General features: G+C 56.3%; 1 protein-coding gene across 1 annotated transcript; it reads right to left on the reverse strand.

The window, feature by feature from the left end:
* Positions 1–5716: 5716 nt before the first annotated feature.
* Positions 5717–14131, reverse strand: KCNK4 (potassium two pore domain channel subfamily K member 4). The gene is made up of 6 exons (XM_024210750.2): positions 13928–14131; positions 12767–12887; positions 12447–12607; positions 10408–10594; positions 7481–7620; positions 5717–6187 (listed from the first exon to the last, which is right to left on the reverse strand). Exons 1-6 carry the CDS (start codon positions 14114–14116, stop codon positions 5717–5719), a joined length of 1269 nt encoding a protein of 422 aa, XP_024066518.1. The 5' UTR covers positions 14117–14131.
* Between the last annotated feature and the right edge of the window lie 688 nt (positions 14132–14819).

The following is a 14819-nucleotide window of genomic DNA, read 5'->3' on the forward strand; positions in this document are numbered from 1 at the left end:
CCCTGAGACCACTCAATGCCCTGCCCCCACCCCTGCTCCATAGCTATCCCCACCCTAGCTATCCTGGGCTTCCTCCCCAGCAGAGAAAGCTGAGAGGTGAAGGGCAGGAGGCCTGGGGGAGGGCCAGGCCAGGCTGTTCCCGGGCTCTCTGCGTTAAGCTTAGCTTCCCCATCCTACCAGGGGCTCTGTAATGCTGGATTCCAGTGGACTCACTGGCTTGCTTGGAGCAGATCCCCCCAGCCATGTCACTCCCAAGGAGCAAAGGCTCTGCCAGGAGTCTGAACTCGCTGGGACTGGCCGTGGAGCCTCAGAGGATGCTGGAGCCCAGAGGCCCAGTCCTGGGCGCAGAGCCGCTGGACTTGCCCTGGTGAAATGCTGAGCCCAGGGTCTGACAAATAATAGGGCTCCTCCCAAAGGGACGGTAAGAGTATCTACAGATCCGAGATGAGGGGGTCTGGCTGTACCCACCTGTGTTAGCTGGTCCACGTGGTAACCCCGCTGGTGTGCCAGTCTCCAGTGGCTGATGCGACTCCCTATGGTCCATATAGTGCTGCCCATGCCTGAGGGGGCAGACTGACTGAACTTGAGGTAGCGGCGGGCGGGGGCGGGGCTCAGTCTATATCCCCCACCCACCACAGATCCAAAAGCACATAGGTATCCCTCGCCTGGTGCTGAGATGCAGCCACCTCTGGGGTGGAGAGCGGGGGCTGTTTACACGGGGATTCCTCCCCCCATGGCTTACCTGAGAGGCTGGTGCGTGACTCCTGCTGGGCGAGATGGGCTAAGGTCTCTAAGGCTTCAGCAGCAGGCCCAGGTTCCTGGTGGGAGGAATCCCTTTAGAGCAATTGGGGGCAGCCCAGATGCCCCCTAACTCCATCCCCAGGCCTTCCCCTCCTCCTGTGGCTTTGCACCCCTGGCATCTAAGAGGCGGCTTCCTTTCCCACCCCCTCCCCCACAGGCAGCCCCTTCCTTGGAGTTGGGCGGGGGGGGAGTGTGCAGGGCAGATGCCCAGATCCCACTGCCCCCCAGCCCTCCATCCCCCAATCACTCCTACCTCCTGACAGGCACTGTCTGGTTCTTCTGGGTCATCATGGGGTGGAGGGGAGGTGCCCCTGGGTGACCTGCGGGTGGGGAGGGCATCCTGGTGAGAAGAGAGTATCCCCTGCCCCTCCCCAGATCAGATCAATGGGCCCATCTAACGCAGTAGCCTGTCTTCCCCTCTCCCTGCCCAGGAGCAGACCTGTGGGCCCATCCAATCCGGTATCTCCCTCCCACAGCTCCAGGCCAGACTGTGTTCCTATGTGGGGGGGTGGCTGGAGCCCTGGAGTGGAAATTCCTTTAGCACCGAACAGCTAAAAGCTTCTGTGAGGGGGGTGGATTCCATTAGGGGCATGAGAGCAGAGTCCCCTGGGGGGGCATGGAGCTGGTGGGGGGATGGAATGGGGAAAGCAGCATCCCTGGGGCAGGTAGGGAGCTGGGATGGAGAGGCTGCTGCTGCCCCACAGGGCAGATCAACCCCCACCCAATGAGGCTGAGCTGTCTGCCCCCCTCCATGGGTCCCTGACTCCTGGGCATGCCACAGTCTAGTTGTGACCCCCCCTGACCCAGCCATGTCCCCCAGAGGACAACTGCCCCATGGATCCAGTGTTACATATTAACCCCCCTTCCCCAACTCTGTCCCTCCACCCCCAGTCACTAGAGGTGGAGAGGCCCAGATGCCAACCCCACCACCCCACTCTTACCCCTCAGCAGCGTCCATCATCTGTTCCCCCTGCTCCAGCGCCTTCTCCTGCAACAACAGAGTGGGTTAAAACAGACTCAGCTGCAACCCTTTCAGTGACACCCCAGAGAGCCCCAGTCCCTCTCCCAACACTGTGGTGACCCCCCAGGAACCCCAGTCTCTGTTCCCCACTCTGCAGTGACACCTGCCAGCACCCCACATCGGTATTGGCACCATACAGGGATACCCAGTATTAGCCTGCTCCTAATATGGGGATGACATTGTAGAGGATTGGGCACCTCCGAGCCACTGACTAAGACCACTCCTCCCCCCTCCGCACACCCCAGTCCCATCCCCTACCTCCTGGGCAGTGCTGGGGTCAGGGGAGAGGCTCCACGCAGACCTGCAGAGAGAGGCAGGGCTTAGCAGGGCCGGGGTGCACTGTGCTGGCGAGCATGTCCAGGAATGCCCTGCGGGCGTGCCAGGCCATGGGGTTAGGGTGAGCACCCCTACTCCAGCATGCCTAGGCAGGGTCCTGGGCTCTACAGCACCCCATGTGTCTCTGTATCTCCTCCTCCTTTCCCTGCCAGAGCCTCGCTCTCTGCCCCCTGGCCTGGGCAGCCAGATTCTTAATCCAGCGACCTAGGAACATAGGGCTGGAAGGAACCTTCTGGGCCACTGAGTCCGGGTCCTGCTCTTGCAGCCAACCTGTTATAGGATCCTGGTTGGAAACTTACCCAGCTCCATCCTCAGGCCTGTTGGGGTGTTTGCCCACCACTCCTCCTACTGGGAGGCTGCTCCAGACCATCCCTCCTCTGCTGGGCACAAACCTTCTTCTCACATTCAGCCTCAGTGGATTCCTGGCCAGGTTATCCCCCATTTGTTCTTACGCCAACATTCATCGCTCATAAACCCCACTGTGATCATCCAGTCTGACCTCTGGCACCACAGGCCATAGGGCTGCCCTGAACTAATTCCCATTTGAACTAGGGCAAATCTGGACTTTTGTGGCCCTTTGCTAGACTGAAGAACCTTCTGTTGTCATGTCTGTTCTCCAGGCAGGTGCCTAGAGACTGGGAGCAAATTACCTCTTCACCTTCTCTTGGTTAAATGACAGCAACTGAGTCCTGCAGTCTCTCTCTGTACAGCATTGTACCGGTAAGGCATCAGGATAAGGCATTATTACCTGACAGCTGCCCCTGAGCCTACATGGAAACATTCCTCCAGATTAAGGCAGGGTGTAAATTTTAAATGGATTAACTATTCCTGATTAACTGCATATGTGGATGCTCTTGGACCAGGAGCAGAGTGCCTTGTTCCAGATTAGTTTAATCTGGATTAGGATAATTTGGGCTAAGGCACTCTGATTCTGAAATTAGGGTGTCCATACATGGAGTTAGGAATCATTAATCAGGAATAGCTCCTGAGTAGACAAGACTTTGGTGCCCAGGTGCAGCCCTGCGGGGCTCCAGGTTCGCTCCAGGGCTCTGTTCCTAGGGACAGTTCTTGTTGGTGCTTCCATCCCCAGTCAGAGAGAGCCGCAGCCATCCCGTCTCCCCTGCCCTGGAGGGGAAAGTAACCCTTTTCTGCCCATGGGATGGCAATCTCAAGGGCATGGGGAAACTGAGTCATACCTATTGTTCTTACAAATATGGCAGCAATTCCCACATTTTCCACAGGGTGATAACACACCCCCACCCCGGGTTTAGTCCAGTATCCTCCCCCACCCCCAGCTAATCATGCAGCCCTGTACCCCATGCCTTTGGGGTGATATTCCCAGCATCCTCTGCTCTCACCATCTGCGCAATTCCATCTCGCCATCCAATTCCATTCCTGCCTTGCCCTGCAATGGACCAGGAAGCGATTAATGGGGTGCCTCTCCCTCACAGCCCCTTTGCTGGAAGGGGGTTATCCAGAGGACTAGAGCTCTCCCAGATGCCACTGCCACCCCTCTGTGAATCGGGGCCCAGCACTCCCAGACACCCTCCTTGAAATTGAGACCCAGAGCCCCTTCCTGAATGGGGACCTCATGCCCACAGATTCCTACCCTTGAAACCAGGACCAGTGCCCCAGTTGCACCCCCCCTTGAAATCAGGATCCAACAGGCCCCCCCCGAACTGAGACATAGTGCCCCCAGATGCCTTCCTATCCATGTTGCATCCTCCATTGCGCCCCCCCAACCAGACGGATTTTGGGGGTGTCACCTCACATGTCCTGTTACCTGCTCTGTGTCCGGCTCATCTCCACTCTTCATGATGCCCCAGGGAACTGGGTGAGCTCAGTGCCTGAGACGCCGGGGGAGGGGAAGTGTCAGAGCTAGCAGCCCCCACCCAATCCCCCCCCTTTTAGCCCCCCCATGCCCTTGGTACCCAATCATCCCCACCCCAGTACTCTCATTGAGCCCCCACATCCTTCATGCCCCTTGCAGCCCAGTCACCCCTCCTGACATCTGCCTACCCCTCCACACATCCCTGCTAACCCACCAAACCCAGCCACACACCTCTGCCCCCCATTTACTCCTCCACTCCCCCTCTCATCAGACCCCCACCTACTTTGTGCCCCCCTTCACCCTTCCAGTATGGGGCACAAAGAGAAGCTGGAGTTTGGGGGGGTTAGAGACCACAATGACCATCCAAAAGGAAAGGATGGACTCACAGACACCCCACTCAGACCAGGACCCCGTGGTGCCCTGCGGTGACGCCATGGCAACAGGAGAACCCTGCGGGGCAACAGTCTCCCGGCCCCCACATCCCATTCCAGGGACTCTAGAATCCCTCACTTGCCCCCAGCAGAGCTGGGGGAGGAGGAGACTCACCCCCCAAGGTCCCCAATCCCCCACATCATACCTTGCACAGGTCCCCTGGGGGTGGAGGACCCCTGGGACGGGTGACACCCCCCACTCTGCGGCCCCACCTCCATCATGCTCCACTTACTTCCACTCCCAGCACCCCTTCTCCACTGCCCCCCATCAAACCCCCACAGCCCCTTGCCTCTGAACCCCCCTACACTTCTTCCATGCTCCCCAACCCCTCCTGGGCTGGTGCCTCCTGAGCCCCCCCTCCCTGAGGCACTGTGCCAGCCACCCCCACCCTGGACAGACACACAGATGCGGTGTCTCTCATTCAGATTTTGGTTTAATCTGGAAAATAAAAAACAAAACAAAAAATTGTCCATCGAACAGAGTCAAACAGGCACCTTTGTGTGTGTGGATGGGGGGGGGGGAGCGGCGACAGGACAGACAGACACACAGGGGGATCACTGGGTGGACACCCCCATTCCCTACACCACGGGGGGTGGGGAGGCAGCAGGGAACAGCATCGCCCCTTGTTTGGTTCAATAAACTCCCCCTAGTTGATTTGGGAGGGGTCACCCCCCAGGAGTTTGGGGGTTCTGAATATCATTTGGCAGTCTGATCCCTCCCCCTTTTGGGGGGGTCAAGGACCCAGCCCGCAAGGCAAATGAGGCACAGATTTGGGGGGAGACAGGGGTGTCCCCCACGAGCTGCCCCCCAGACACTCCAGGGGAGGGGGATAGTCTCTGAGCTGGGGTGGTAGGTGTCTGTGTGCAGTGGGGTTCCCTGTATTGGAGGGGGTCTCCTGGTACCAGGAAGGGGATGGGAGCAAATCCCTTTTCTGGGTGTGGGTGGGGTCTGGTGCTGGGGAGGGACAGTTGGCACCTTGAGGGGACCATGGAGGATGGTGTCTCTGTGCCAGGGGTGCTCAGCTGGTACCGGGGTGGGGGAGGCAGTCTCAGTGCTGCGTTGGCAGTTTGGCAGCAGGGGGGCAGTTGGCATCACAGGGGATGGGATGTCTCCATGCTGGGGGTCCAGTTGGTACCATGAGGGATGGGAGGTCTGTGTTGGGGGGCCCCATTGGTACCATGGGGGACAGGTAGGCCCAGCTGACAGCCGGGGGGGCAGTCTCTATGCTGTTGGGGGCCCAGGTAGCACCATGCTGCAGGGGGGCAGTCTCCGTGCAGGGGTCGCTCCACTCCCCTCTAGACTGCCTCGCCCTTGTGGCGAGTGCGGCTCAGCAGGTCCATGGGCAGGCCGGGGGGCTGGCCGTGGGTGTGGCGGGTACGCAGGCGGCGGAGTTGGCGGGGGCGCTTGGCCTGCAGCCCCCCTTCGCTGGGCGCCTCGCTCTGGGTGTCGGAGCTCTCATCGATGAAGGCCAGGTTCTCCCCCATGTAGTCTATAGGGCGCAGGCCACCCCCCGCTGAGGCGGCCATGTTGCGGGCGTTGAGCTGCGCCACCTGCAGGGCGGTGCTGGGAGAGGGGAGCTCCGGGCGAGGCAAAGGAGGTGGTGGAGAAGGCGTGGCAGGTGGAAGCTCCGGGGGCATAGGGGAGGGTGGGTGTCCCTTCAGCGTCCCCACTTTCTGAAGCTTCTCGGGCAGCCCCATGCCCGTCACCCGCAGCTGGGCCGTTACATTCCCTGTCCAGCTGGCAGCCTGCGCGGTGAGGCCCCCCATCTGTAGGTTGAGAGGGGAATCAGGGACAGGCAGGGAAATCTCACCGAGCCCCCCCACATCCCTCCACTGATCACCTCAACATACACCCCAGCCCCTCAGCCTGCAGGGTGAGACCCCCCCACCATCTGTGGGGAGAGTGGGGGGGGGTCAGGGAACCCATCCAAGCCCTTCCACTGACCCCCCTCCACTTCCACCCTGACTCCCACATACTTACTCCTCCCCACCCCATCCCTTCCCACTGACATGCCCCCTCTCCACATGAACCACTCCTCCCTTCCCCCACCCATCCATTCTGCTGGATAGGGGGGTGTCAGGCTGACCCCCACATCCACTCCCTCACCTATGGGCACGCCCTGGGGTCTGTGTACAGGATGTGAGGGGAGGCTCTTTTGGAGGGGGTGCATGCTAGGGTGTGTGTGCAGGGTGGGTACATAGCCTTTGTGCACCAGGACAGCACCCGCCAGTGGGTGTATCTTGTGGGGGTGGGGTGGAGCAGTGACGGAGTCCACAGGGGGATGCAGGGGCCGTGGGAGGGGTCAGATGGAGGGGTCGGTTGGGGGGTGGGGAAGACCCATCTCAGCCCATGTGTGCCGGGTCAGCACCCCCAGCAAGTTGTCAATGTGGGGTCCTTTGAGGGGTTGGAAGGGGTGGTGGTTGTGAAGGGGTCTGTAGTGGGGTACCAACCCTGGCATGTGTATGCTGGGACAGTACTCGCAGCCAGTTGGGGGTGCCGTGGGGGGGTCATAGGGATGGGGTGGGGACACCATAGGGGGATGCAAAGTCTGTGGGAGGATGCAAAGGGGTGTCGGAGGGCAGGGGATAGTGGGAGTCTGTGGGGAGTTGGAGAGTTGGGGTGAGGGACAGTGAGGAGGTTAGAGAGGTGAGGGGGATAGGAGGTCTGTGGGTGACAGGAGGAGACAGTGGGGAGTCCATGGGGGGATGCAAAGGGGAGGCAGTAAGGGGGATGGAGGGGCAAGACAGTGTGGGGGTTCGTAGGGGGAGCTGGAGGGATGGGGGGCAGGAGGCAGTGGGGGCTCTGTGGGGGGGTTGGAGGGGCAGGATGATGGAAAGTAGGGGGGTTGGAGGAGTGGGGGGCAGAGGAGCACAGCAGAGGGGAGTCCGTCAGGGGTCCATGAGAGGATGCAAAAGGGGACAGTGAGTGGGTCAGAGGGGCAGGGTACTGGGGGTTCCGTGGGAGGGTAAGGGGCAGGATGGGTGGCAAGGAGGGGATCTGAGGGATGGGGGAAGTGAGGGGATCAGAGAGGCAGGGTGGGGGAAGTGCGGGGTACCAACCTCGGCCCGTGTGCGACGGGACAACACCCGCAGCCAGTTGCCAATCATGGTGAGGATGGAGGCGAAGTAGGCCAGGCCCAGCAGGATCCAGAACCAGACCAGGGGCTTGTACCAGGGGTGCTTGTCCCCCATACCATCACCTGGGAGGGGAGATGCTGAGACACTGCCCCCGAAACACACAACCTCCTCGCTGCACCGGCTGTGCCTTCCCTGCCCCTCTCCCCCATCACTCCATTGCCCCCAATCCTCCTGCCAGCCCCTCTCCACCCGCTTCCCTCTGCCCCCTCCCTATCCTCCTTTCCCTGTACCAGGCCCCCCTGGCCACATAAGAATGGCCAATGGTCCATCTAGACCAGTATCTTGTCTTCTGACAGTAGCCCATACCGGAGCTTCAGGGAGAGTATACAGAACAGGGCAATTTGGAGAGATCCACCTGTCTGCCCCTCCTGGCTTCTGGCAGTTGGAGGGTTAAGATTGCCCTAAGCATGGGGTACATCCATCCCTGACCATCTTAGCCAATAGCCAGCGATGGACCTATTTTCCATGAACTTATCTAATTCTTTTTTGAACCCAGTTATACTTTTGGCCTTCACAACATCTCATGAGAGGTTGACTGTGCCTTGTGTGAAGAAGTATTTCCTCTGGTTTGTATTAAACTTGCTCCCCATTAATTTCAATCAGTGACCCCCTGGTTTTTGTATTGTGTGAAAGGGTAAATAAGACTTCTCTATTTTTCTACACCAGTCATGATTTTGTAGACCTCTATCATATCCCCCCCCACCCTTGATTGTCTCTTTTCTAAGCTGAACAGTCCTAATATTTTTAGACTCTCCTCATATGGAAGTTATTCCATACCCTTGATCACTTCTGTTGTCCTTTTCTGAACGTTTTCCAGTTCCACTATATATCCTTTTTGAGATGGGGCAACCAGAACTGGATACAGCATTCAAGGTGTGGGCACATCATGGATTTATATAGTGGCATTATAATAATTTTCTGTCTTATTTTCTATCCTTCCTAGCATTTTGTTAGCCTTTCTGACCACTGCTGCACATTGAGCTGAAGTTTTCAGAGGACTACCCACAATAACTCCAAGATCTCATTCTTGAGTGGCAACATCTAATTTAGACCTCATCATTTTGTATGTGTAGCTAGGATTATGTTTCACAGTGTGCATTACTTTGCACTTACCAACGCTGAATTTCATCTCCCATTGTCTTGCCCACTCATGCAGTTTCGTGAGATCCCTTTGTAACTCTTCGCAGTCTGCTTTAGACTCAACTATCGTAAGTAATTTTTTATCATCTGCAAACTTTGCCATTTCACTGTTCACTTCCCTTTTCCAGATCATTAGTGAATATGTTGAATAGCACAAGTCCCAGTCCCTCGGGGGACCCCGATATTTACCTCTCTCCATTCTGAAAACTGACCATTTATTCCTACCCTTTGTTTCCTATCTTTAAACCAGTTACTGATCCACGAGAGAACCTTTTTTCTAATCCCATGACTACTTTTTTCTTAAGAGCCTTTGGTGAGAGACCTTGTCAAAGGCTTTCTGAAAATCCAAGTACACTATATCAATTAGATCACCCTTATCCACATGCTTGTTGACCCCCTCAAAGAATTCTTGAGTCATGAGCCACAACTTCCCTTTACAAAAGCTGTGTTGACTCTTCTCCAACAAAGTGTGTTTATCAGTGTTAACTGATAATTCAGGTTTTTTTACTATAGTTTCTACCAGTTTGCCCAATACTGAAGTTAGGCTCACTGGCCTGTAATTGCCAGGATCACCTCTGGAGCCTTTTTTTAAAAATCGGCATTACATTAAGGTTTCCTCCAGCCATCTGGCACAGAGGCTTGTTTCAGTGACGGATTACATACCACAGTTAGTAGTTGTGCCATTTCATGTTTGAGTTCCTCCAGAACTCTTGGGTGATACCAGCTGGTCCTGGTGACTTATTACGGTTTAATTATCAATGTGTTCTAAAATCTCTTCCACTGACACATCTGTGTAATAGTATTTCAAATGTATCACCCAAAAAGAATAGCTCTGATGGGGGTATCTCCCCCACATCCTCTGGAGTGAAGACTGATGCAAAGAATCCTTTTAGCGTCTCTGCAATGGCCTTGTCTTCCTTGAGTGCTCCTTTAACACCTTTGTGGTCTGGCCCCACTGCCTGTCTGACATGCTTCCTGCTTCTGATGTACTTCAAATAAATTCTTACTCTTAGTTTTTGCGTCTTTAGCAAGTTGCTTCTCAAGTTCTTTCTTGGCCTGTCTTATTACACTTGTACCCTTAACCAGCCTGAGTTTGTTGGAACTCATTGGAATTTGATTTCCAAAGTTTAAAGGGTGCTTTTTTGCTTCTAACAGCCTCCAATATTCTACTGTTGAGCTATGGTGGTATTCTTTTGGTCCTCGTATTGTCTTTTCTGATTTGGGGTATACATTCACTATGACCCTGTATTATGGAGTTTTTAAATAGTTTCTGCTGCTTGCAGGCATTTTACCCTTGTGACAGCTCCTTTTAATTTCCATCTAACAAGTGTCCTCATTTTGTGTAGTTCCCCTTTTTAAAGTTAAATTTTACTGTAGTGGGATTTTTTGTGTGTGTATTATCTCCCTACAGAGATGTTAAATTTAATTACATTATGGTCGCTATTACTGAGCAGTCCTGCTATAATTAGCTCTTGGACTACATCCTCTGCTCCACTTAGGACATCACACCTCACCACCCACCTTCCCTGTCATCCGCTCCTCACACCTCCCACAGTGGGACCCACCAGGGGCTCTCTCACACTAACCCCCCCCCACAGTAGGCTGCTCCCCGCTCCCCTTTCCTTGTCCCCCATGAAGCCCAGCTTCCACTGAGCCCCCCTCCTGCCCACCACCAACAGCCTCCCCCATGTAGATCCTCCCATGCCTACCTGCCACATAGTCCCCGAAGCCGACGGTAGTCAGCGTGATGACCACGAAGTAGACAGATTCCAGCAGGGTCCAGCCCTCCACTCGCTGGAACACAATGGTGGGGATGGTGACGAAAAGGATGCAGCCAATGAGGATGAAGAGCAGGGCGGAGAGAACCCGCACGATGGTGGGACTCACCTGCCATTTCTGGGAGGGAGGAGACAGCATCAGGGGAGGACCAGGGGAAAGCCCCCTCCCCACAGACTGTGCCAGCCCCCCCCCACGCACACTCTGACCCCCGAGAGGGGAACCCCCACCACCACCACACACACCAACCCCTTTGCCCCTCACATACACTAATTCCTCCCAACACACACACACTCACTCCTTTGCCCCCCTCACACAGCCCCCTGGCAGTAGAGGTGCCACCTGGCCAGGTTTTGTACTGCTTTGCCAGGTAGAAGATTTTCTGTGCTGGGTTTTTTCACTTGAGACATGCCAAAGCACTCTACAATCCATGCCTTGTAGTTTGGACTGTGGCCCGTGTTAGGATGAGGTAAGAAAAATGATAAAAGACATCCACGCAGTGTGCAGCGGCAGTCAAAAAAGCAAACAGGATGTTAGGAATCATTAAAAAAGGGATAGAGACTAAGACAGAGAATATCTTATAAATATAAATCCATGGTACGCCCACATCTTGAATATTGCGTACAGATGTGGTCTCCTCATCTCAAAAAAGATATACTGGTATTAGAAAAGGTTTAGAGAAGGGCAACGAAAATGATTAGGGGTTTGGAATGGGTCCCATATGAGGAAAGATTAAAGAGGCTAGGACTCTTTGTCTTGGAAAAGAGGAGACTAAGGGGGGATATGATCGAGGTATATAAAATCATGAGTGGTGCGGAGAAAGTGAATAAGGAAAAGTTATTTACTTGTTCCCATAATATAAGAACTAGGGGTCACCAAATGAAATGAATAGGCAGCAGGTTTAAAACAAATAAAAGGAAGTTCTTCTTCACACAGCGCACAGTCAACCTGTGGAACTCCTTGCCTGAGGAGGTTGTGAAGGCTAGGATTATAACAGCGTTTAAAAGAGAACTAGATAAATTCATGGAGGTTAAGTCCATTAATGGCTATTAGCCAGGATGGGTAAGGAATGGTGTCCCTAGCCTCTGTTTGTCAGAGGGTGGAGATGGATGGCAGGAGAGAGATCACTTGATCATTACCTGTTAGGTTCACTCCCTCTGGGGCACCTGGCATTGGCCACTGTCGGTAGGATACTGGGCTGGATGGACCTTTGGTCTGACCCAGTATGGCCATTCTTATGTTCTTATGTAAAATAACATAAAAATATACAGATTGCGTGGGGGTTGTTTGTCTGTTTTGTAAAACGGTTCTCTAATGCATTCTAGTAATACCTATAATGGGCACTAGGACCCTTTTTCTTAACGGGGGGCGTGGCTAGTGGCCGGGTTCTGGTGGTGCTGTGACCAGTGGACCGGATTTTGTTGTTGATTGACGGGGTGACAGCCAGGGGCTGTGATTTGTTAGGTGGCAGGGTGGCCAGAGGCTGGGTTTTCTGCACCTTGGAGGTGGCCACCCTACTCAGGAGGGGAACTGTGCCACACAACCCTGGGGAAAGGACCCTCCCCCCACCTCCGGGAAGGGAATCCCTGGAACCCACAGGGTGGGGGCAGAGAGTGTTGGGGGAGGAAACAGACTGGGGAGCCCCCTGGGACAGGAGCCCCAAACCAAGCTGGCCCCACAAATGGGAGAGATCTAGTGCTGGGGAGCAGAGCCAGGCTCCCGGTCCCAGTATCTGACCTCTCCTCTGCAGCACCCCTGCTCTGCACACAGCCCGGAGAGTGGGTGCAGGGGTATGTGGGGGGACTGCTGGGGGAGCACAGGAGGCTGGGAGACCAAGGAGGACAGTGGAAGCCACTGTAGCTGCTGGACATGAGGGGTTGGAGCGGAGGAAGCACTGACGACCCTGGAGCTGCTGGGTACATGGGCCCTGGCTCTGTGGGGACAGGGGGACAGGGACTCAGAGGGCACTCACCAGGAAGATATCCTCCACCTTGCCGATGGCCTGGCGCAGCGAGAAGCCCAGGTGGTCGCCTACCCCAGCCAGCAGCATCCCGAAGAGCGGGATCCCAACTAGAGCGTAGAAGATGCAGAAGAGACGCCCCCCCTCTGTCTTGGGGGATGTGTTACCGAACCCTGGGGGGGGTGGGGGAGAGCATGGAGTCAGCAGGGAGGGGGCAGAATTGATGCCCCTTAATCCTGAACTGCAGCTCCCTGCTATCGCAGCCCTGAGCACCCCCCCACCTCTGCCCTCAATCCCTACCCGCAGCACACACACATCCCACGGGCCAGTACCGATGGTGGTGATGACGGTGCCAGCGAAGAAGAAGGCGCTGCCCATGTCCCAGTTGGTGCTGGTGCCATTGGTGCTGTTGGCTGTGGGGTCAGCACCGGCACCCATGGTGTCTCTGACATGCTGGGGGAGATGGGAAGGGGTTAATACTAGTGGTTTTGGGTTCCCCCCATCATGCAGCTCCTGCTGTCCCCTCCCCACATCCTTACCCCCGAACTTGGCTTTCCCAGTACACATTTGCCAACCCTTTCCTAACTGCCCCATGGCTGTTGTCCCCAGACACCTGACTGCCCCCCACCCCACCCCACTTTCCCCTTCCTCTCCCCATCTCCCCCTGGAAACCCTCCATCAGCCTCACCCCACCCCATTGCCCCCCAAATCACCCCAACCTGCATCTGCTTCTGCCCCACCCCAATGACACCTGCCCCCCCCCACCCTTCCCATTCCTCCAGGACTGTCCCTCCCCATCTACCCCTTACAACCATCCCCTCCTGCCCCCCCATTGACAACTCTGATTTCAGCCAATCTCAGGAGTTTTCCAGCCTGCCCCAAGGGTGAGGGTGAAAAGCCCCTGTGATTGGCTGCCCTTCTCCCACTTTCTCCACCTCCTGGGAAGGGCAGCCAATCAGGGCTGCTGCAGGAGGCAGGTGATGCTCTCCCTCCCCCACAAGAGATATCAGCTAGAGAAGTGGGGGTGGGGGGAGAGAAGGAGCAGGGGACAGGAGGGAAGTGGGGAGCAAAGGAGAAAGAGCCCAGCAGCTTAGAGCAGCCCTGCTCACCCCTCCAGCCCTGCCCCTCCCAGACTGGGGGAGGGTGACAAGCCCCATGGATCTGCAAGAGGAGGGGGGCAGATGTAGGAGGCCAGGGAGGGAATTAATTTCTGGACTGGGGGGGACAGAATTAATTCATTAGGATTTTAGGAAAAGCTGGAGGCTCTGCACGATCCCTGAGTCAGCGAGAGCCTCTCTCTCTTTAGGAACTGGCAGCGGTGTAACTGAGGGGACTTTCAGTGGTGGCCATAGCACTTCCCATCACCCCCACCAATGCCTGCTCCCCCCTCCCCCATGCCCCACTCCTGCTCCCCTCTTTCCCCCATCCACCCCACCCCGTCCCCATCCACGCCCCACACCTTCCCCCTCCATGCCCCTCTCCCACCATCTCACCAGGATGAGTGTGTCCAGCTCCTGGCTGGGCACGCAGCGGTATCTCTGCAGGAACTGCTCACGGGCGACCTGCAGTGCCTCCTGCTGGCGGCTCTCATGCGGCTGCTCCAGGAGGCGGAACACGAAGGCGCCGCTCACCAGGTAGACCAGCACCACGGTCAGCAGGGCCAGCACCGTAGCCCGTCGCATCACGCTGCCCTGCCCACTACGGGGTGTCTGCCCCACCCCCGCCCCACTCAGGATCGACTCCTTAGACGAGTAGCAGACAGGCAGTGTCCCATGGTTCTCGGCAGGGTGGGGGGCTGCAGGAGTCAGGGGGGAGCTCACTGCAGGGAGAAGATGGGGGTGAGTGTGGGGGGAGGCCACCCCAATACCACCCATACCCCATAATCTCCAGTGCAGATATCCCCATTGCACCCTAATACCACCCACACCCCATCCCAATACACCCATAACCCAATAGCCCCCACTGCAGAGTCCCCCATTACATCCAAATACCATCCATAGCCCCCCACCCTGATATGCCCCACCCATACCCCCACTGTATAGAGACCCCCATTATACCCTGATACTACCTATAGCCCCCCATTGCAATAAGCCCCACCCATACCCCAATAGCCCCCACTGCAGAGACCCCCCCATTACACACCAATGCCACCCATAGGCCCCCACCCAATACACCCCACCTATAACCCAATAGCCCCCACTGCAGAGAGACCCCCATTATACCCCAATACCACCCATAGCCCCCCCACTGCAATAAGCCCCACACATACCCCAATAGCCCTCACTGCAGAGAGACCCCCCAATACTACCCATAGCCCCCTATTCTGATACACCCTACCCATACCCCCATCCAATACGCCCCACCCATAATCCACTCCCCCTCACT

The sequence above is a fragment of the Terrapene carolina genome, unplaced genomic scaffold, assembly GCF_002925995.2.
Source record: "Terrapene carolina triunguis isolate 2854851 unplaced genomic scaffold, T_m_triunguis-2.0 Scaffold89, whole genome shotgun sequence".
NCBI lineage: Eukaryota > Metazoa > Chordata > Testudines > Emydidae > Terrapene > Terrapene triunguis.

Coding starts and splice junctions, on each gene's coding strand:
- KCNK4 (XM_024210750.2), bottom strand. CDS start 14,116: ATGCGACGGGCTACGGTGCTGGCCCTGCTGACCGTGGTGCTGGTCTAC. Junction 12,608..12,766: donor CACCGTCATCACCACCATCG/GTACTGGCCCGT, acceptor CACCCCCCCCAG/GGTTCGGTAACACATCCCCC. Junction 6,188..7,480: donor CCCGTCGCACACGGGCCGAG/GTTGGTACCCCG, acceptor CTCAACCTACAG/ATGGGGGGCCTCACCGCGCA.